The sequence below is a fragment of the Piliocolobus tephrosceles genome, chromosome 3, assembly GCF_002776525.5.
Source record: "Piliocolobus tephrosceles isolate RC106 chromosome 3, ASM277652v3, whole genome shotgun sequence".
Taxonomy (NCBI): Eukaryota; Metazoa; Chordata; class Mammalia; order Primates; family Cercopithecidae; genus Piliocolobus; species Piliocolobus tephrosceles.
Genome location: NC_045436.1, coordinates 70,281,180 through 70,304,453, shown reverse-complemented (window position 1 = coordinate 70,304,453; position 23,274 = coordinate 70,281,180). Strand labels below are relative to the sequence as shown.

Below are 23,274 nucleotides of genomic sequence, written 5' to 3'. Positions count from 1 at the left end.
TCTGCAGATGCAAACAACTCTATCTGACAGCTTTCAAGAGAGCAGTGGATCTCCCAAAACGGAGATTAAGATCTGAGAAGGGACAGACTGCCTGCTCAAGTCGGTCCCTGACCCCTGAGTAGCCTAACTGGGAGACATCCCCACTAGGGGCAGACTGACACCCCACACCTCACACGGTGGAGTACACCCCTGAGAGGAAGCTTCCAAAGCAAGAATCAGACAGGTACACTCACTGTTCAGCAATATTCTATCGTCTGCAGCCTCTGCTGCTGACACCAGGCAAACAGGGTCTGGAGTGGACCTCAAGCAATCTCCAACAGACCTACAGCTGAGGGTCCTGACTGTTAGAAGGAAAACTATCAAACAGGAAGGACACCTACACCAAAACCCCATCAGTACGTCACCATCATCAAAGACCAGAGGCAGATAAAACAACAAAGATGGGGAAAAAGCAGGGCAGAAAAGCTGGAAATTCAAAAAATAAGAGCGCATCTCCCCCTGCAAAGGAGCGCAGCTCATCGCCAGCAATGGATCAAAGCTGGACGGAGAATGACTTTGACGAGATGAGAGAAGAAGGCTTCAGTCCATCAAACTTCTCAGAGCCAAAGGATGAATTATGTACCCAGCACAAAGAAACTAAAAATCTTGAAAAAAGAGTGGAAGAATTGATAGCTAGAGTAATTAATGCAGAGAAGGTCAATAACAAAATGACAGAGATGAAAACCATGACATGAGAAATATGTGACAAATGCACAAGCTTCAGTAACTGACTCGATCAACTGGAAGAAAGAGTATCAGTGATTGAGGATCAAATGAATGAAATGAAGCGAGAAGAGAAACCAAAAGAAAAAAGAAGAAAAAGAAATGAACAAACCCTGCACGAAGTATGGGAGCAAGAAGTATGGGATTATGCAAAAGACCAAATCTACGTCTGATTGGGGTGCATGAAAGTGAGGGGGAGGATGGAACCAAGTTGGAAAACGCTCTTCAGGATATCATCCAGGAGAACGTCCCCAACCTAGTAGGGCAGGCCAACATTCAAATTCAGGAAATACAGAGAACGCCACAAAGATACTCCTCGAGAAGAGCAACTCCAAGACACATCATTGCCAGATTCACCAAAGTTGAAATGAAGGAAAATATCTTAAGGGCAGCCAGAGAGAAAGGTCGGGTTACCCACAAAGGGAAGCCCATCAGACTAACAGCAGATCTCTCGGCAGAAACTCTACAAGCCAGAAGAGAGTGGGGGCCAATATATAACATTCTTAAAGAAAAGAATTTTCAACCCAGAATTTCTAATCCAGCCAAACTCAGTTTCATAAGTGAAGGAGAAATAAAATCCTTTACAGATAAGCAAATGCCTAGAGATTTTGTCACCAGAAGGCCTGCCTTACAAGAGACCCTGAAGGAAGCACTAAACATGGAAAGGAACAACCAGTACCAGCCATTGCAAAAACATGACAAAATGTAAAGACCACTGAGGCCAGGAAGAAACCACATCAACTAACGAGCAAAATAACCAGTTAATATCATAATGGCAGGATCAAGTTCACACATAACAATATTAACCTTAAATGTAAATGGACTAAATGCTCCAATTAAAAGACGTAGACTGGCAAACTGGATAAAGAGTCAAGACCCATCAGTCTGCTGTATTCAGGAGACCCATCTCACATGCGGAGACATACATAGGCTCAAAATAAAGGGATGGAGGAAGATCTACCAAGCAAATGGAGAACAAAAAAAAAGCAGGGGTTGCAATCCTAGTCTCTGATAAAACAGACTTTAAACCATCAAAGATCAAAAGAGACAAAGAAGGCCATTACATAATGGTAAAGGGATCAATTCAACAGGAAGAGCTAACTATCCTAAATATATATGAACCCAATACAGGAGCACCCAGATTCACAAAGCAAGTCCTTACAGACTTACAAAGAGACTTCGACTCCCATACAATAATAATGGGAGGCTTCAACACCCCACTGTCAACATTAGACAGATCAACGAGACAGAAAGTTAACAAGGATATCCAGGAATTGAACTCATCTCTGCAGCAAGCAGACCTAATAGACATCTATAGAACTCTCCACCCCAAATCAACAGAATATACATTCTTCTCAGTACCACATCACACTTATTCCAAAATTGACCAGATAATTGGAAGTAAAGCACTACTCAGCGAATGTACCAGAACAGAAATTATAACAAACAGTCTCTCAGACCACAGTGCAATCAAACTAGAACTCAGGACTAAGAAACTCACTCAAAACCGCTCAACTACATGGAAACTGAACAACCTGCTCAAGAATAACGACTGACTACATAAGGAAATGAAGGCAGAAATAAAGATATTCTTTGAAACAAATGAGAACAAAGATACAACATAGCAGAATCTCTGAATCTCTGGGACACATTTAAAGCAGTGTGTAGAGGGAAATTTATAGCACTAAATGCCCACAAGAGAAAGCTGGAAAGATCTAAAACTGACACTCTAACATCACAATTAAAAGAACTAGAGAAGCAAGAACGAACACATTCAAAAGCTAGCAGAAGGTAAGAAATCACTAAGATCAGAGCAGAACTGAAGGAGATAGAGACACAAAAAACCCTCCAAAAAATCAATGAATCCAGGAGTTGGTTTTTTGAAAAGATCAACAAAATTGACAGACTGCTAGCAAGACTAATAAAGAAGAAAAGAGAGAAGAATCAAATAGAGGAAATAAAAACTGATAAAGGGGATATCACCACCGACCCCACAGAAATACAAACTACCATCAGAGAATACTATAAACACCTCTATGCAAATAAGCCAGAAAATTTAAAAGAAATGGATAATTTCCTGGACACTTACACTCTTCCAAGACTAAACCAGGAAGAAGTTGAATCCCTGAATAGACCATTAGCAGGCTCTGAAATTGAGGCAATAATTAAAGCCTACCAACCAAAAAAAGTCCAGGACCAGATGGATTCATAGCTGAATTCTACCAGAGGTACAAGGAGGAGCTGGTACCATTCCTTCTGAAACTATTCCAATCAATAGAAAAAGAGGGAATCCTCCCTAACTCATTTTATGAGGCCAACATCATCCTGATACCAAAGCCTGGCAGAGACACAACAAAAAAAGAGAATTTTAGACCAATATCCCTGATGAACATTGATGCAAAAATCCTCAATAAAATGCTGGCAAACTGGATTCAGCAGCACATCAAAAAGCTTATCCACCATGGTCAAGTGGGCTTCATCCCTGGGATGCAAGGCTGGTTTAACATTCGCAAATCAATAAATGTAATCCAGCATATAAACAGAACCAAAGACAAGAACCACATGATTATCTCAATAGATGCAGAAAAGGCCTCTGACAAAATTCAACAGCCCTTCATGCTAAAGACGCTCAATAAATTCGGTATTGATGGAATGTACCTCAAAATAATAAGAGCTATTTATGACAAACCCACAGCCAATATCATACTGAATAGGCAAAAACTGGAAAAATTCCCTTTGAAAACTGGCACAAGACAGGGATGCCCTCTCTCACCACTCCTATTCAACATAGTGTTGGAAGTTCTGGCTAGGGCAATCAGGCAAGAGAAAGAAATCAAGGGTATTCAGTTAGGAAAAGAAGAAGTCAAATTGTCCCTGTTTGCAGATGACATGATTGTATATTTAGAAAACCCCATTGTCTCAGCCCAAAATCTCTTTAAGCTGATAATCAACTTCAGCAAAGTCTCGGGATACAAAATTAATGTGCAAAAATCACAAGCATTCTTATACACCAGTAACAGACAAGCAGAGAGCCAAATCAGGAATGAACTTCCATTCACAATTGCTTCAAAGAGAATAAAATACCTAGGAATCCAACTTACAAGGGATGTAAAGGACCTCTTCAAGGAGAACTACAAACCACTGCTCAGTGAAATAAAAGAGAACATAAACAAATGGAAGAACATACCATGCTCATGGATAGGAAGAATCAACATCATGAAAATGGCCATACTGCCCAAGGTTATTTATAGATTCAATGCCATCCCCATCAAGCTACCAATGACTTTCTTCCCAGAATTGGAGAAAACTGCTTTAAAGTTCATATGGAACCAAAAAAGAGCCCACATTGCCAAGACAATCCTAAGTCAAAAGAACAAAGCTGGAGTCATCACGCTACCTGACTTCAAACTATACTACAAGGCTACAGTAACCAAAACAGCATGGTACTGGTACCAAAACAGAGATATAGACCAATGGAACAGAACAGAGTCCTCAGAAATAATCCCACACATACAGCCATTTGATCTTTGACAAACCTGAGAGAAACAAGAAATGGGAAAGGATTCCCTGTTTAATAAATGGTGCTGGGAAAATTGGCTAGCCATAAGTAGAAAGCTGAAACTGGATCCTTTCCTTACTCCTTATACAAAAATTAATTCAAGATGGATTAGAGACTTAAATATTAGACCTAACACCATAAAAACCCTAGAAGAAAACCTAGGTAGTACCATTCAGGACATAGGCATGGGCAAGGACTTCATGTCTAAAACACCAAAAGCAACGGCAGCAAAAGCCAAAATTGACAAATGGGATCTAATGAAACTAAAGAGCTTCTGCACAGCAAAAGAAACTACCATCAGAGTGAACAGGCAACCCACAGAGTGGGAGAAAATTTTTGCAATCTACTCATCTGACAAAGGGCTAATATCCAGAACCTATAAAGAACTCAAACAAATTTACAAGAAAAAAACAAACAACCCCATCAAAAAGTGGGCAAAGGATATGAACAGACATTTCTCAAAAGAAGACATTCATACAGCCAACAGACACATGAAAAAATGCTCATCATCACTGGCCATCTGAGAAATGTAAATCAAAACCACAATGAGATACCATCTCACACCAGTTAGAATGGCAATCATTCAAAAGTCAGGAAACAACAGGTGCTGGAGAGGATGTGGAGAAATAGGAACACTTTTACACTGTTGGTGGGATTGTAAACTAGTTCAACCATTATGGAAAACAGTATGGCGATTCCTCAAGGATCTAGAACCAGATGTACCATATGACCCAGCCATCCCATTACTGGGTATATACCCAAAGGATTATAAATCATGCTGCTATAAAGACACATGCACACGTATGTTTATTGCGCACTATTCACAATAGCAAAGACTTGGAATCAACCCAAATGTCCATCAGTGACAGACTGGATTAAGAAAATGTGGCACATATATACCATGGAATACTATGCAGCCATAAAAAAGGATGAGTTTGTGTCCTTTGTAGGGACATGGATGCAGCTGGAAACCATCATTCTTAGATTCTTAGCAAACTATCCCAAGAACAGAAAACCAAACACCACATGTTCTCAATCATAGGTGGGAACTGAACAATGAGATCACTTGGATTCGGGAAGGGGAACATCACACACCAGGGCCTATCATGGGGAGGGGGGAGGGGGGAGGGATTGCACTGGGAGTTATACCTGATGTAAATGACGAGTTGATGGGTGCTGACGAGTTGATGGGTGCAGCACACCAACATGGCACAAGTATACATATGTAACAAACCTGCACATTATGTACATGTACCCTAGAACTTAAAGTATAATAATAATAATAAAAGAAAAAAAAAACAATAGATTACAACACGAATTGATAAATTCAACACATAATTATGCTTACAATGTAAAACTTCATCCTACGCACCCAAGATTTAAAAAAGAAAATGATAGAAACATCTGTCCTCAAAAAATACCAGTCTTTAATATCTGGTGAGAGAGAGTGAAGAATATAGGCAATTGTAATTCTGTCTAATAAGTACTATAATAGAAGTCTTCAAATATTTATAGAAACACACAGGAATCAATCTGTCTACAAGTACTTTGATTTTTCCATCAATCAGGGGGACCCTTTAACTCAAACAGTTAAAAATATTAATGAATGTTTATTTTAGACACCTCTATAAAGCAAAGAAGTAAGGTACGCTACTTCACATTTTACAACAAGTATTCTCAGACTTTTGCTCATTAGAATTTCACTGTGTTGCTAATGCTTGTTTCACAGTTAAGAGAATTTGCATGCAGCAAAACATAGCACTTTTCCAGGGCTGGCAATCAGGTTTCCAGACTTCACGTTTTCAGATATTTCTTTGCAATACTGATGACAAAATTACTGTTTGAATTCCTTGTGATATTTTCAATATTAATTATTCAAATGTTGAATATGTTAATATTAAAATATTAACAGTAAATATCAAATCTAATTTTTAAAAATTCAATAATGTTGGACAACTATCATGGTTGGTTCTACCTTCTAAATAAAAGAAAATGTGTTCTACCTCAAAAGTAAATAAAAATTAACCAATTCTCAGGTATTTTTTGAGTACCTACTAGTTATTGCTATTCTAAACAAAATAGAAGATTAAAAAAAAAAAAGGAAACATTTGTTGTAAAATGACGTAATCTACCAGATTAAAAAAAGATAATACTTTCTTCTAAAATTGAGCAAATAATCACATATTGTGAGTAGGCAAATGTGAGGAAATATCTAAAAGCATAAATGCCATAGAATGTTATGTATTCTTATAGATCCAATCCCTTATTCTTATGCCCAACTTCCTCATGAAAGAGATATTAAATCTGTTAATTTTTATTGTGTTTATTCTTGGTGCCCAGCATTATTCTACCTGCTCTACTTTGAAAACTGAATACTTTTAAAATGACCGTACAAAACAGGTGCTATTGTCTTCGTTACATATATAAGAATAGTTGATTTCAATAACAGTAGTACCTGCTCCTTGCTCCATGTCATCTAACTGCCAAATAGAGATGAGATGTTTTAGATTTCAAAGTTTTTGCTTTTTCTGCTAGTCAATCTCCCGTGGAAGGGGAAAAGTAGAAAATCAATACTGGGTTATATAGCATTTATTTATAGTATTACTAGAAGACTTACGCTAAAACTTAAATTATAGAACATATTCAAATAAAATATCTTATGTGTTTGTAAATCGATTTTTTTTCCATGGGATGAGGTTAGCAGGGGGAATTGAAAGCTGGCAACATGCCTTTTCTGCATACATAAGAGCTACTTTCACAACAATGGTGATGCACCTGCAATCTTTTTCAGTGATCTGACAAATCTGTATTTATAGTACACTATATATAGAGTACAATGATAACCGTACTGCACTGGTGAGCTGAAACACTTCAGTCATATTATCAGGTTGTCCCAACTTATCTGAAAAATAGCATTTGTGTGCTCAATGTACAAAGGATTGTCAAACTAGATGCAAACATTACAATAGGATTTCTTGCCTTGACAGGGTAACTGCACAAGGGACCAAATATTATGACTCAGTAAGGAGCAATAAACAGCAGAGAGATAAAATAACAACACTGTCAATCAAGGGCAGCAGTTTCTCTGGGAATTTTTAAACATTTTTATTTTTCGTATTAAAATCCACTGGTTCTTGACTTTTGAAACCCTTCTTTAGTTGTTGTTGTTATTTTTATAAACCAGTGAATAACGAGCTCATATCTTTCCAAAAGGTTGAATAGAGATCATTAAAAAAAAATACAGAAGGTTGATGGCAATCAGTCCTTTCACAAGGTACCAATGATATAGCATAGTTGACAAAACATCTAGTTGGCTGCCTTTCCACCAAAGTCCGGCAGTCAGAAAGGTAAATGCCACCACCGACCCTCTAAGTTCTGTCCACCACTACCAGTGATAGACTGTTCCTCTGCAGCCCATGGGTTGTGGGTTATGTGGTCTTCCAGAGGGGAGGACCTAGGGCCATTTGAGCAGCGAATTCTGTACAGAGTGAGTGGTGAAGGCATAGTCTCCTAGTGGGTGGGAGTCCTTGGCCTTCTGGAAAGACATCTTATGTAAGGGGGAGCAGCTGGAGAAGTGAAGTGACACAGTTCTCTCACATGCAGGACCCAAGGCAAGAATCCTGAGTGCCCAGATCTAATAGCAATGGTACAAAGGGATAAATCCAGGTTATGTGAGCCCTGAAGTTTATAAAATCTGGAGGGATCTCAAAACACACACATACACACACACACAAACACACACACACACACACACACACACACACGAGAAAAGAAGGAAAAATTTCCAGGATCGCTTCTAGGGCTTTATATGGGGCCCAGCGTAAAGCTGACCCCTGAAGATTAAGCTTCCTCAGTGGTACAGCTAATGTATTCCTGCTACCAGAGTGAAAGGTTGGGGGAGTGGTACTTGGTCAGAGGAGATTTAACTGGCTTTAGGGGCTAGTAAATGGGCCCACAAGTGATCTTTTCAAAGGTCTCCTTCTGGGCCAGTCTTCTGTAGTTGCCTAGTCATGGGTGCATGAGAGTCCTTTGTCCCTCTTTCTGGGGTATCCTCATCCTTCAGATAATTCACAAAAACACTACAGCCTCCCTGACTAACTCTAGAATCCTAGATGGTGCTGCTTTCACAGCTGGCCATTTTTCACTCTCTATGTTTTCTGGGCAGTCTAAGTTTCTCAGGCATGAATCCACATGTGTCCCTTGTGCTTCCAACTGCAGAGAACACATGTGAAGCACTGAACGATTCTTCTGAAAATCCACTATAGATCTGAAGTTAGAAAGTTTCTCCTCCCAACCTTAACTTCCTCCCAAAGCTGTGTGAGAGACCCATATTTAGACAACAGCTTTCACCATGGAAATCTTATCTCCTCACTGTTCTCCTCAGAGAGTTGTTTCCACCCTTGAATTGACTGAAATCATGAAACACTATCCGTTTCTTTTGAATGCCTGCATGAGGAAGAAAGCTATTTCCTAATCATAGTATTATCCTGATATTTATGCTATCCAAACCTCAGTATCGAATTTTTTAAATGGAAGAATTTGAAGGCACCAAGTGATGGAGGGTAAATGAAGGGAAATTGTTAATAAAGAATCTTAAGACTTTACATAAGAACCTAGGTGGAACTTACTTATATTGTGGACAGTTTCAGTGAGAGTCAATGACAATGATTCAGAAAGGAATTTTATACAAAGTGCATTTATGTATGTGCATGTTACACTTATAGTTCAATTGATATAATACTCAACATAAATTAAAAGAATATCATGACTCTCCATTCATTAAACTATTACTAAATCAAGATAACACGTTAGGATTTTCACAATATTATATATTTATTATAATTACAATTAGTAATGAAGATAATTTCTCATTTTCATTCTTACTGCAAAAACTTACTAATGTATTGTAAGTTATTAGTTTAATAACTGTATTTAACTTGCCACAGCTCATAAATATATATTGACACAGTTCTCTTTTCACATTTCCCCATCCCCAATGTCAGCACCCTAGTCCAAGGTACTATCAGCAATCACCTAAATGATCTCACTGTAGCCACTCAATCTGTCCTCCATTTAGTAATGTACTGATAACTATTTAACTAGCTCTCCTGGAGAGGAGGAAAGTCCTCATTTGTAGAATTTCCCAATGCTATGATGTAACTACACCCACCATGGCTGATTTCAAACTTTCAGTGTGAAATCACTGAATCTAGGGCTGAGGAGAACTGGTATCAAATTGGCTCTCCTAAGCCAGCTCCATTTCACCACTATCCCAACCACACCTAATTCATTCTCTATAACAAACAAACAGAAAGTTTTCAAAAGGCAAATCTGACCATGTCGCTTGGCCCTGCTAACATGATTTGGCTTCCTTTTCCTCCAAGCCTTCCTTCAATTTCTCCACACTCCCACCCATCACAGAATACCTTAAGAAGCTATTTTGTTTTTTCAGTTAGTTAACTAATATTCTGTAGACGTTAGCTCAAGAGTCACTTCCTCAGGGACACTTGACCTGACCTCCTTGGCTATGTTACAACCTCTTACCACAGCCCTTATAGTGAAATTATAATGAGATACACCTCTACATTATAGCCACAGCTACACTTTTTTTGTTTGTTTGTTTGTTTGTTTGTTTTCTTTTTTTTGGAGATGGAGTCTTGCTGTGTCACCAGGCTGGAATGCAATGACGCAATCTCGGCTCACTGCAACCTTCACCTCCCAGGTTCAAGTGATTCTCCTGCCTCAGCCTCTCGAGTAGCTGGGACTATAGGCGTGCGCCACCATGCCCACCTAGTTTTTGTATTTTTAGTAGAGAAGGGATTTCACCTGCTTTTCAACACAAAATCCCTATCACTATGCACAGTGCCAAGAACAAAGCAGACACTCAAGAATTACCTATTTTTGATAAATTAACAAATAAATATCTGCCTCAAAGCATAAATAAATATGTTCCTCTGAAGATTGTCAAGGAAAATTGGAGATCAGCTTGTAGTATTATTCTTTGATGTCTCTTCAATATAACTACAGAGTTTGTGTAACAACTTTAGGAGACTAAAGCGGTGACCTTATAGAGAGTACTTAACTGTTCCAAATCTAACGTGTACTATTCATTCAGATAAATAAACAAAAAGAGCTGACGAAACTTTAAACCTGTGTGTTAAGTACCCTCTAAGAATAAAATAGGTTAGTGTTAGCAATTCTTTAAAAATAAGACTTTTGTACTAAATGATAATATCTGTGACCTTTCAGAAGGAGCTTCTTAAACCTACTTCATGACAAGAAACTGAAGCATTACAAAGAGGTCTTGAAACTTGGAGTGAATGACAATACGTTTAAGTAATGCTTCATCTACGCAAGAGTCAACAATGAATCAAATCTACTCCTAAGGTTAGATTTATTTACATAAAATAATATAAAAACATGGAAATGGACAAAGAATAGAATAATTTTTATTTTACCTCTGCATTTCTAACTTTACAATGGCCATAAAAATCCCTTCATTTCAGACGTTGAGCTATGGTATGTACAGAATATTTGCATTTCAACAAGCATAGTTCTCACAAAGTATTAATACAAAATATAATCCAAAGCCAATCATGGTTATTCTTTCATTCTCTTCAGAGTTTGAGCTCTAAGTACATTTCATGAAATGCTCATTTACATAGAACCGACTTGAGAAAAGTAGAGTTTTGAGGAACGTACTGAGTGTAGCTGGATATTTGGGCATACTTTTAATAGTAGGATTTTTATGAATTTATAATTCCCCTCTGTGTGTCTGTGTGTGCCCATTATTGAGCTCCCAATTATAAGTATGGATATGTGGTATTTGATTTTCTGAGTTATTTCACTTAGGATAATGACCTCTAGCTCTATCCATGTTGCTGAAAAGACATGATTTCACTCTTTTTTATAGTGTATATATATATATCACATTTTCTTTATCCAACCCCATCTGTTGAGGGGCACTTAGGTTGATTCCATGACTTGACTATTGTGAACAGTCACTCTCAAAGCTTTGACCTCAGCATTCTATGCTTATGATTAAATATTTGAAAACTGTACATTCTTTTTGGATTACATAGATTATTCTATTTTTTAGCAAGTTTATCCTTTCTATATGAGTTACATATCAAACTAAACTCAGAAGTGAAGTAAAATCCCCATCTTTGTTTCCTGAATTAAGATGAATTTTAGATATTGCAACAAGTGGAAAGCTCTGGTCCTCTCCCACTGTAAGGTGCAATGTAGCTTTCCTTCTTAAAGATTTAGATAGTTTCTCCCTATCACTTGCTAGGCTGAAAAGTTTATACTTCATTCCTAGTAGGAGTTCCTAATTCTTATTTCTCCTTATCAAATGTCTAAAAACTAATAAATACATGAGAATATTTAATAACAAATTGTCAAAAATAAAATATTTATCATTAGAATATAACTAAATGTTGGTTAGATAATACAAATATCTCAGTCATAAAATGTCTCTTACTTTCTAAAGTGATGTAATTATGTATTACATATTATTTCTTATGTACAGTCTTACATATTCTGAGATGACTATTTCAGTTATTCTTAGCAACAAATTTACTGGGTTCTGAATTAGATGACTCTATGAATCCTATATTTGAAAGAGTCAATGATTTATGAACTTATATGTGAAGACTGTAAAATTCAAGGAGAAAATTTACTTAAAGAAGTAATTTCATCCTAAATTAAAAAGAAATATTTGTTATCCAAAGACAATATCTCAACTTCCAGCATTAGTTTTATATTGGTGGGTTATTATTTTATGTCTACTATTTTTTTTCTTTTTTTCTTTTTTTTTTTTTTTTTTTGAGATGGAGTTTCGCTCTTGTCACCCAGACTGGAGTGCAGAGACATAATCTCAGCTCACTGAAACCTCTGCCTCCCAGGTTCAAGTGATTATCCTGCCTCAGCCTCCCAAGTAGTTGGGAATACAGGTGCTTGCCACCATGCCTGGCTAGTTTTTTTTGTATTTTTCGTAGAGACGGGGTTTCACCATGTTGGTCAGGCTGGTCTCGAACTGCTGACCTCAAGTGATCTGCCCACTTTGGCCTCCCAAAGTGCTGGGATTAAAGGTGTGAGTCAACGCGCCCAGCCCTATCTAGTATTTTTTTTCATGTGGGAAATCCAAAATACACAAAACTGATATCATAAAGGGCTTTAGTAACTCTATTTATAAACAGTTGATGTGGCTATTTGACAATTATGTTTGTTGCAAAAAAATTACACAATTTATATGTTCTTGCCTCTCTATTATGTTTTAGGCATTGCATTATGAGGTAAAGTATCTCCCACATTAAAAAGAAACAAACAAACTAAGGTTAAGAAGATTGATTTATTATTTATTTTAGAGACAGAGTCTTGCTTTGTCACCCAAGCTGGAGTAACGCAGTGGCATGGTCATAGCTCTTGGCAGCCTCAAAGTCCTGGGCTCAAATGATCCTTCCCCCTCAGCCTTGTGAGTATCTGTGACTATAGGTGCAAGACACAGTGCCCAGGGGTTAAGAAAATTGGGGGAGTTGGGGGAAGAATCTGCCTAAGGCCTGGATTCCTAACCACTGAGTTAAACTGCCTCTCAATAGCACAGCCAGAACAAATAACATAAAATAAAATTAAGTAGGTAAAAAATCATTTAAAATAAGAAATAAAGATACATACATTATATTTTAGTATTTAAATGTTTATGATTTAAATATAATAAAGAATTCTGACTTTTAAAATTAATGGTGATAATATTACCTATATTGAATATCCATTATCTTGACAACTCATCTATCTCTGCCTTCTTTTATCAATATCACCAATATGTCAATTGTGGAATCACCTTTTCCCTCCAAATTTCATTCTATGTAGCAGGGCTTGTCATGCAACAACAAATTATCTAGCCAATCACCACCAAATACTTTCAGATATAGCGATTGTTTCAGAAGTGCCATGTCAAACAAGCCAAGCTAGTCAAAGCCAATCCAATGACACTCAAATCTGGGTTATTTTTGCTTTGATTAAAATGAATGAGAAATTACCTCCTTTCACTGGATTTGTGGAGACAATGAAAATCAATCCCAGTTGCTGCTGAAGGCAGCAATATCACCACTAGAGGATCCTCCCAGAAAATGAAAACCCCAGACAGAAGAGTCAAGCAAAAAGATGTAGATAGAGAGAATGACCCTTGATGATATCATTTGAGAACCAAAACTGTACTTGAAGAAATTGCTACCTTTGTACTTTATAAATTACATGAGCCGATAACCACCAGCACTCTTGATTCTTTTTTCTGAAACCAGTTAACATTTGGCTTCTGTCATTGACAAACAAGAGTCTTGAGTTAATCACTATCTTGGCATTTATACTGTGTTGTTATATGTTCACACCTATCTTTTAATTCTCGAAATAATAGTGTGAGGTACGTAGGATATAAACAATTTCCATTTGATAGCGCCATCATTAAGATCACAACTGAAGACAGAAGTTATTCATTGAGATGATATAGAATAGATTATTTTTTAATGCACAAAATTTATTTCTTCTTTCTTTATACTAATATTAACACATTTATTATAAATCACATTTTCTTATCAGTTATCTAATTGATTTTACAAGGCCTTGAAAAATTAAATGAACAACTCACTGTTTGGAAGGCTCAGGAAATTTTGGTTCTTCTCTTTTCTTCATTTCTATTGTTGGTTCCATAGGAGTAAGAACTACTGCAGCACATGAGACGACAGAGTGATATGAATCCTCCCGGCAAACTGTTTGTTCAAAAAAACCAAGGAATTGTAAATGTCAAAATTATTTATGAACTAGTCTCACTTCTCCTTTTCCCCCTTTCTATATTTAGTCTAATAAAAGATCTAATTCTACTAAAACATTAATTATTAAATTATCCTTAAATATTTTCTGCTCTAAGTCTTTTCACTCACTAGCTATATGACCTTGGGCAATTTTTCTTTTTTAAAGCCCAGGATGGAAAAGGTATTGCCAACAGTTTATAGTCGTTTTCTAAAAAAGCTTTTCATCCAAGAATGAAAAGTGCACAAGTTATACATATACAGTTAAATGAATCTTTGCAACATGACCACACCTGCTAAGTCAGCATCAAGATTAATAAACAGTGCATCACCAGCACACTAAATCCTCCTGTGGTGCCCCTTCCCAAACACTACTGTAGCCTCTGAACTTAACCACTATCGTCATTTATAGAACCATAAAGACGTTTTGCCTATTTCTGACCTTTATACAAACGGGATCATATTCTTTTGGGAGCATTTTTTTTATTGTTTTGTTTTGTTTTGTTTTTTGAGATGGAGTCTCACTCTGTCGCCCAGGGTGGAGTGCAGTGGCATGATCTTGGCTCACTGCAACCTCCGCCTCCCAAGTTCAAGGGATTCTCCTGCATCAGTCTCCCGAGTAGCTGGGATTACAGGCACCCACCATCATGCTGGCTAATTTTTGTATTTTTAGTAGAGACGGGGTTTCACCAGGTTGGCCAGGCTGGTCTTGAACTTCTGACCTTGTGATCCGCCTGCCTCAGCCTCCCAGAGTGCTGGGATTACAGGCATGAGCCACCGCACCAGGCCCTTTTTTTTTTTTTTTTTGAGAAGGAGTCTCGCTCTGTCACCCAGGCTGGAGTGCAGTGGCATGATCTCAGCTTAATGCAACCTCTGCCTCCCAGGTTCAAGTGATTCTCCTGCCTCAGCCTCCCGAGTAGCTAGGACTACAGGCGCGTCCTAGGATGCCCAGCTAATTTTTGTATTTGTTAGTAGAGACAAAGTTTCACCATATTGGCCAGGATGGTCTCAATCTCCTGACCTCATGACCGCCCACCTCCACCTCCCAAAGTGCTGGGATAACAGGTGTGAGCCACCACACCTGGCCCAAGCATATTATTTTATGCGTTTTTTATTTCATTCATTGTGTGCTTATAAGATTCATCTATGTCTAGTAGTAGCTGGTTCATTCTCATAGCTGTGTGGCTTTCCACTGGTGAATATACCACGATTTCTTTATACATTTCATTAATAATGAACACAAGCTACTTTCAGTTTGGGGCTATTTCAATTGTCTATGAACATTCTAGTACTTTTTTAAACAGTGCACAAACACATTTATATTAAAAAAATATCAAGAAGCTATAATCGTTTCTAGGATATAGTCATGTTTTATGTTCTGCTTTAGTAGCTACTGCCAAATACAACTCAGAACTGTCTGTACTAATTTGCATTGCCAACAATAGAGAAAGAGTTCCAGTTGTTCCACATCCACACCAACACTTAGTTTTGTCACTTTTTTCTTATTAAAGTTTTAATATTGTATTAATTTTCTATTGCAGCATAAAAAATTAATACAAACCTAGCAGCTTAAAACAACATCCATTAATCATTTCACAGTTCTAGAGATCGGAAGTCCAGATGGGTTCAACTGGGTTCCCTGATTAGGGTCTCACAAGGCCAAAATCAAGGTATCAATGATGAGTCTGGGCTCTTATCTAATGTCTCTGTGTGAAGAATCCACCTCCAGACTTACTCAGGTTAACAGAATTTACTTCCTTCCAGTAGCAGGATTCGAGTCTCCTTTTACCTTGCTAGCTGTTGTGTCTAGGGACCACTCTGAGCTTCTAGGGCTACTCACAGGTTCATGGGCTATGGCCCATCCATCTCAGCAGTGGGGAACATCCTTCACATTGAAGCCCTCTCGTGCTTTAAATATCTCTGATTTCTTCTTCTGCTACCAACTAGGGAAAAAAATTCTTTCTGCTTTTAAAGGGCTCATGTGATTAGGTTAGGCCTACCCAGATTATCTCCTTTTGGATTAACTCAAAGTCAACTTATTAGTAACCTTAATTACATCTGCAAAATCCCTTTTGCCAACTAACAATCATAGCAGTGATGCCCTATCATCTTCCCAGTGAAGAAAAATTAAGGGCTGGAGTCACGTGTCATCTTAGAATTCTGCCTACCAAAGCCGTTCTTTTAAGTGTATAGTGGTATGGCATTGTAACTTCAATTTATGTATTTCTGATAATGAATGAAATTGAATATATATAGTGTATATTCAGTCCTCTTTTTACATGGTTCTAATATGCAAAAATTTCAGTTACATGGTTTAGTTTAATAACACCAGTCACCCGCCAAAAACAGGGTTCAAATTGCAGTTCACATGGTATACCAACTGCGAGTAATTGTATAAAGTACAAACTTCTTTAGTAGCACTTCACTATGTAAATAAAAGAGGTACATCATGATCAGTGACACACACATCACTTCTTTCAAATTCTGTCAATTATTGATAACTAGGCATTACTTACTCAGTTCAAGCACATAAATCATAATGTGTAGTTGCATTGCTTCCTTGTCTCCTCGTGATAAATTTATGTGACATTTTATAAAAAATAGACAATGTAAGGAAAAAATTTGCCAATGAAAATGAAAGTAGAGAAAATAAAAACTGATAGTGAAACCCCATCTCTACTTAAAATACAAAAAATTAGCCGGGCATGGTGGCATGCATGTGTAGTCCCAATTATTTGGGAGGCTGAGGCAGGAGAATTGCTTGAACCTAAGAGGCTGAGGTTGCAGTGAGCCGAGATCAGGCCACTGCACTGCAGTCTGGGCGACAGAGTGAGACTCCATCTCAAAAAAAAAAAAAAGAAAAAAAAAAGAAAAAAAACAAACATGGAAAGTACTGGCTGGGCACGATGCTTCACACCTGTAATACCAGCACTTTGGGAGGCAGAGGTGGGCAGATCACGAGGTTAAGAGATTAAGATCATTCTGGCCAACATGGTGAAAGCCTGTCTCTAATAAAAATACAAAAACTAGCTGGACGTGGTGGCACATGCCTGTAATCCCAGCTACTCAGGAGGCTGAGGCAGGAGAATTACTTGATCCAGGGAGTCGGAGGTTGCAGTGAGCCAAGATCGCGCCACTGCACTCTAGCCTGGCCACAGGGCGAGACTCTGTCTCAAAAACAAAATGGATAGTGCTAGAAGTGATATTTGAATCAAATTAAAAAAATGGAGTGCGACAAACAGGAACAGTCAAGTTTTAATTACTCCATTATTTAATTTTACTTATAAAGTTAATTTTAATAATGTATAAAAAATTTCATTCACTTATACATTTTATAAAGGTAAATTATGGAACAGCAGACAATTATAACATAATGCAATGTAAAAAACATGAGACAGTGTCAAGCCATTCCATATTCAAACAGATTTGCAGCATCCATGGGTTGAAAAATCAATGATACATTTTTCACGATTATTTCCAACCATAGATATAAATAACAGTTTGAGGCAACAACATAAAAAGCTATATGCTAAATTTGCTCTTCTGTGAAAAGAATTTTTGTTGTTAATGTATTGCATGAAGAGCAGAATATTCCATCTTAGGCTTCTGTCACTAGAGAGTATCAGAGCAAGGCTAACTGTAAAATAAAAGTGCCCATTTACTTCTAGACAGATGAGGCCTTTTGGCCAAGATCAGGGTCACTTAACAACTACTGGAACTGCACCTAGTAGAAGTCAGTTGTCAGTAATCATCAGTTAATAAGAAAAGGATGATTCAGGCCTGAGAAACCAATGTTTAATTATAGGTTTTAAAAGAAGAAAAAATACATGATAGTCACAAAAATTGCTCATCCTAAAACTTGGTTCTAAGCACTAGTCTTATTTATTTCTAGATAGTCATTAAATATATAAACACCAAAATGAACAAGGCTTTCAGGGACCACTCATTCAGAGATCTGCAAACCTCAGGGCAGAGTAGAAATCATTTTTAGCTTTGAAATGAAGTAGTCTGACCTTGTCACGTAACCTTTTATTACACCACAAAAACTATGCTATTATAGGAAATGACTTTCTATTATTGCTGTATTCCCTAAAATGTTTCTTTCAGATTCATAACAAACTGAGATACAAAATCTAAACACTAAAATTTTAAACTACTCCTTTTCTCCAGTTTGGCTACATCAAAATAATTTTATTTAATTACTGAATTTCAATCATTGTTTCATTTTTTAGTTTATAAAATCATTGCTAAAGCATAAAAAAGCAATATATTTTATATGTTAATAAATTTCACAAAACTACCAAAGATTCACCAGAAGTGGCATTTTTGCCTTCCATGCAAAATTAAAACATTTAAATGACTGAAAGTGCCTAGAGCAGTTATAAGTAATGTGTCTTTGATATTCTTGTATTATATTTTATTTATACATATTTATTACATTTGAGATCACCACTCCAGTTCACCAAAATAGTTTACTATCAATTGGCAAATTGCAGCCTTTAAAAAGAGAATTTGCTTTTGACTTGGTAGAGTGTTCACTTTTCTATTTTCTGTTCCAAATATCCAGGATCCATGTATCTACCATGGAACAACCCACTGAGAAAGCTTAACCTAGCAAAAGAATAAATTATTTAACAAATGTTTAAATGACATGATAGACACAATTCTGCACTAACTGTGCATTGACTCTTACTGTATTGTTTTTACCCTTCAGAAAAGTTCTATGGCATAAGTATTATTATTACTGCCATTGCACTTTTCAAGTTCACACAGTTTGAGTATAGAAAACCCCGAATTTGATCTATCTGTCACTAGTCCTCATGCTATTGAACATACTTCATGCTGATTCTCATTTAAACATATCAAGTGCTCTGAAGTACTAGTGTAAATATAATAGTTTATCTTTTTCAATTGTTTATATTCAATAATATTCCTACATCTGAATTCTTTATTGTAAGAAAAACTGTGAAACCATCAAGCAGTTTGTTTGTACAACCATATTAGTTAAGACTGTATTTTGAACAGCCATATTATTTCAGGCTAGTATCATCTTGAGATTTTTTTAAGATGTGAAAGAATTGCATAGAAATTATCAATATCCTAAAGTAAAAACTTCTGAAAAATTAATTCATATCAGAACATACCACAATTTTGACTCATCATAAAAATACTTTGGGTTCTAAGTTCTGTCCTTCAAAATGACTTACAACAATGATTTTTCTATTGTTCCAATGGAGAAGGAGTGTTTTGCATTTGTTCTCCCATTAGTAAACTGTGAATAATCTTTCACTTGGGTTGTGGTGATGATTAAATGAATTAATGCATGTAAAGTGCTTAGTATAATGTCAGGACAATGATATTCTTTTAAAATGTTAGCAAATATTATTTATAACTGTTTTACTTTACGAGATGGTGTCTTATTATTTGCCCAAGCTGGAGTCTAGTGGCTATTCACAGGTGCAATCATGATGCACTACCCCTCAAAGTCCCAGGCTCAAGCGATCCTCCTGCCTCAGCCACCTGAGTAGCTGGGACTACAGGTATATGCCACCATACCTGGCTGATTTTTTGTTGTTGTTTGTTTGTTTTATATGTCAACTTGGCTAGGCTACAAGCCCCAATTATTCAAACACTAACCCAAGTGTTGCTGTGAAAGTATCTTCTCTACATGTAAATTCCATAGACTGTTAGCTTTAAGTGATATTATCTTAGGTAATCTGAATGGGTCTGAGTTAATCAGTTAAAAAAAGCTTAAAGCAGAGTTGAGGCTTCCTGAAGATAGAAATTCTACCCTTGTCCAAAGTTCCCTCCTGCTCTACCTGATAGCCAGCTCTACATATTTTGGACTTACCTAACCAGTCCCCAAAATCACATACGTTGATCATTTGTTATAAAAACAAATAGACAAAATAAACTTCTTTATATCTTTTACTGACCTGTTTCTCTGGTTGATAAATACGTAAGTTAACAATGACATTTTGGTATTAAATCAGTTTTAGTGAACCAGTAAATATTTCCTTTTAGTGCCTATACAAAGTTTTTTGATGAAATAGTATTAATCCAGAATTGAAAGAATTGAAAAGAAGCAGTTAAGATAAAAGTCATTGATCATGACTGTAAATAGCACACACTGAGCAAAAGCAGGCATATATATTCATTCCTTAGTAGCATTAATTGAACTATTCCATATCCAGACACTGTAGTAGGTACTGAACTTGTGAAGATAAAACACAAAACATTTGCCTTGCAGTAACTTAAAGTGTAGTAGGAGATGATATCATTTAGAAAGTGTAATCATAGAAGCCAGCCAAGTAAAGTAACTGGCAGGATGAAAACAGTAGAACTGCTGCAGTCTTGTTCACTCCTGTTACTTAGTAGAGTGCCAGGCACTAAAAAGGCACTCAATAATATTTGGTAAATGAATGAGAGGCTGAAGAAAAACGAAGTGAGGCATGGGGGAAACGAAAAGGTGCTAGCCAAGCATAGGAAAAAGTGTGCTAAAAGGCAATGAGATATGGGAAAATTTTACATATATTGATAAATAGAAATAATTCAATGTGGTTGGGGCCTAGATAAGACACAAAAAGTAGAGGAAGACTGAGCTAGAGACATAGGTCACTGGCAATACCTTAAACACCTTCTAAGCAACTTAAAAACATTAGTATTTGATCCTAAAGTTAATGGGAATTGATATCAATCATTAAACAAAGAGCAACATGATCAGCTTTATATATTTTAAAAAATAGCCTGGGCAACACCTAAGTGCAGGAACAAGATTGAGTGAAACCACTGACAGCACTATTGAAATAAACAAAATGAGAAATGATGAGGGCTTCTTATTATTTGAAGTAGCAGTGTAGTGGACAAGAGGGGAAAAAGTCGAGTGCAGAGTATTCAGAAATGTTAACACTTCTGTTTCAAATATATAGTCACAGTCTATATCTACTTATTTGCTTTATTAAGATGAAATACAATTCTCAGTACATAACAAAATCAGAAAACACAGTGACAGTACAGATGGGTATGAGAGAACAGCCATCAAAAGAAGAAAGCAAAGACCTTCAAATTATTAGGAGACAATTTAGTTTACAATTTAAATTTAAAAATATTCTGTACAACCATATTATTTAAGGCTAATATCATCTTGAGACATTTGTTAATATGTGAAGGAATTGCATAGAAATTGTCAATATCCTAAAGTAAAAACTTCTTAAAAAAGAACACAGAAAAACAGATGAAAATAAGTATACCCTGGAAACTCAGACAAAACTACAAAGTGTAAATGAAAATATTAAATTTGGTCAGGCTTACCTCACATCATCCAAATTCCGGTAATTTTGTTGCTGTGTGCCAACAGTAACCTTTCATTTTATGACAGATGGTTGGAAAATATCAGGTCTATTATAATTGAAATTGCATATTTTCGAGCCATTTAATCTCAATTTTTTTCTTGCCTTAGCTTTTGAGTAGTTCTTTTCACAAATATTTTGCTGAGAAATTTTTTTTTCTAGAATAAAATTGAAACCTCACAAGTGATAGAAAAAACTAGCAAAATTATGAATTCCATTTGTAAGGTTACTGATCTTATTAAAACTCAAAACACTTTAGTATATTTGGGGCTGGCAAAAAAGTGTCCTTCATTTCAAACATAAGCTGACATCGCCAATGATGTACTTGAATGTCGAACATGAAACAAGCATTTATAAAGTCCCTACTAATTGTAAAGTTAAAAATATTATGAATAAAGTGTCATTTATTTTAATAAACAGAAAATTAAGTTAAAATGTTGTCATTAGAGTGGGCACTAGTCCAGTATGACTGGTGCCCTTTTAAGAAGAAGAGATTATGACACAGACAGACACAGTGGAAAAACATCTGAAGACACAGAAAAAAGCCATCTAGAAACCAAAAAGAGAGGCCTCAGGAGAAATCAACTCTGTGGACACACTGAATTTGAACTTCTAGACTCCAGAACTGTGAGATAATAAATGCTTGTTGCTTACGACACCAAGACAATAATACCTTTTGTTATGCCAGTCCTAGCAAACTAATTTAAAGAGCATTTTAGGGGGAGGACTAGAGAATTACTTTTGCTAATATTAATAATTAAATAAAAAGATCTCAGAGTTCTAGTCGAAACTCCCGCCTAATGGCTGAATCTACATTGCTACTACTCCTATCCTCTCCCATTCCAAATATCTCTGACAGATGTCCAGTTCATACTTCAATAATTCTAATGCTGGAAAATATGTTACCTTGTCATTATGGTTCCCTCCTTCCCAATGTGACCTAAGCTTTTAGGGTATTTAAAACTAAATTGTGTAGAGTTGTATGAATTTGCATGTGTTTATATCTATATATATGTACACACACATACATACACTATCCATATCCATATATGTACACACATGCACACATGTATGCATATATTACATATATAATATATACTTTAAACACACACATATGTTTAAAACATGCCTACAATAGACAGCATCAGAAAGAACAGAATAATAAACAATTATTATTGCTGATAAACTAAATATTAAAAACTTTATCAGCATTTTCTCCATTGCATAGCCACCCTTTAGAGCAGAAGACGTTACCTAGGTAAAGTGTTTTCCAAGCTTCCATAAAAAGTGATGTGTAAGAACTGCAGCACCACTGGAAGTCTGTGAAGTCCTTTATCACTGACACAAATTCTACACATAATATTAGAATGGCATCAACATCTGTAGTCTGCTCCTTCTAAGTAGTTCACATGAGAAGGTTTATGACTTGTTCATTAAAGATTTCATTTTAATATTGGCAGGACCATTAAAACTTACTGTGGCAAGGCCGGGCATGGTGGCTCACACCTGTAATCCCAGCAATATGGGGAGCCAAGGTGGGTGGATCACCTGAGGTCAGAAGTTCGAGACCAGCCTGGTCAAAAGGGTGAAACTCTGTCTCTATTCAAAACAAAAAAAAATTAGCCAGGCATGGCATATAGACATGGCACATGTCTATAGTCCCAGTTGTTCTGGAGCTGAGGCAGGAGAATCGCTTGAACCCGGAAAGTGGAGGTTGTAGTAAGCTGAGATGGTGCCACTGCACTCCAGCCTGGGCAACAGAGCAAAATTCCATCGCAAAAAAAAAAAAAAAAAAAAA

At 36.6% G+C, this 23,274-nt stretch overlaps 1 protein-coding gene across 1 annotated transcript in view; it reads right to left on the bottom strand.

Moving 5' to 3' along the window:
• The window catches only part of CCSER1 (coiled-coil serine rich protein 1), a 1,475,466-nt gene that overhangs the window by 1,147,845 nt on the left and 304,347 nt on the right, over positions 1–23,274 (bottom strand). The window contains exon 5 of the mRNA XM_026448057.1: positions 13,968–14,088. Within this exon, the coding sequence (XP_026303842.1) occupies positions 13,968–14,088 (121 nt within the window). The remainder of the gene's footprint in view (positions 1–13,967; positions 14,089–23,274) is intronic.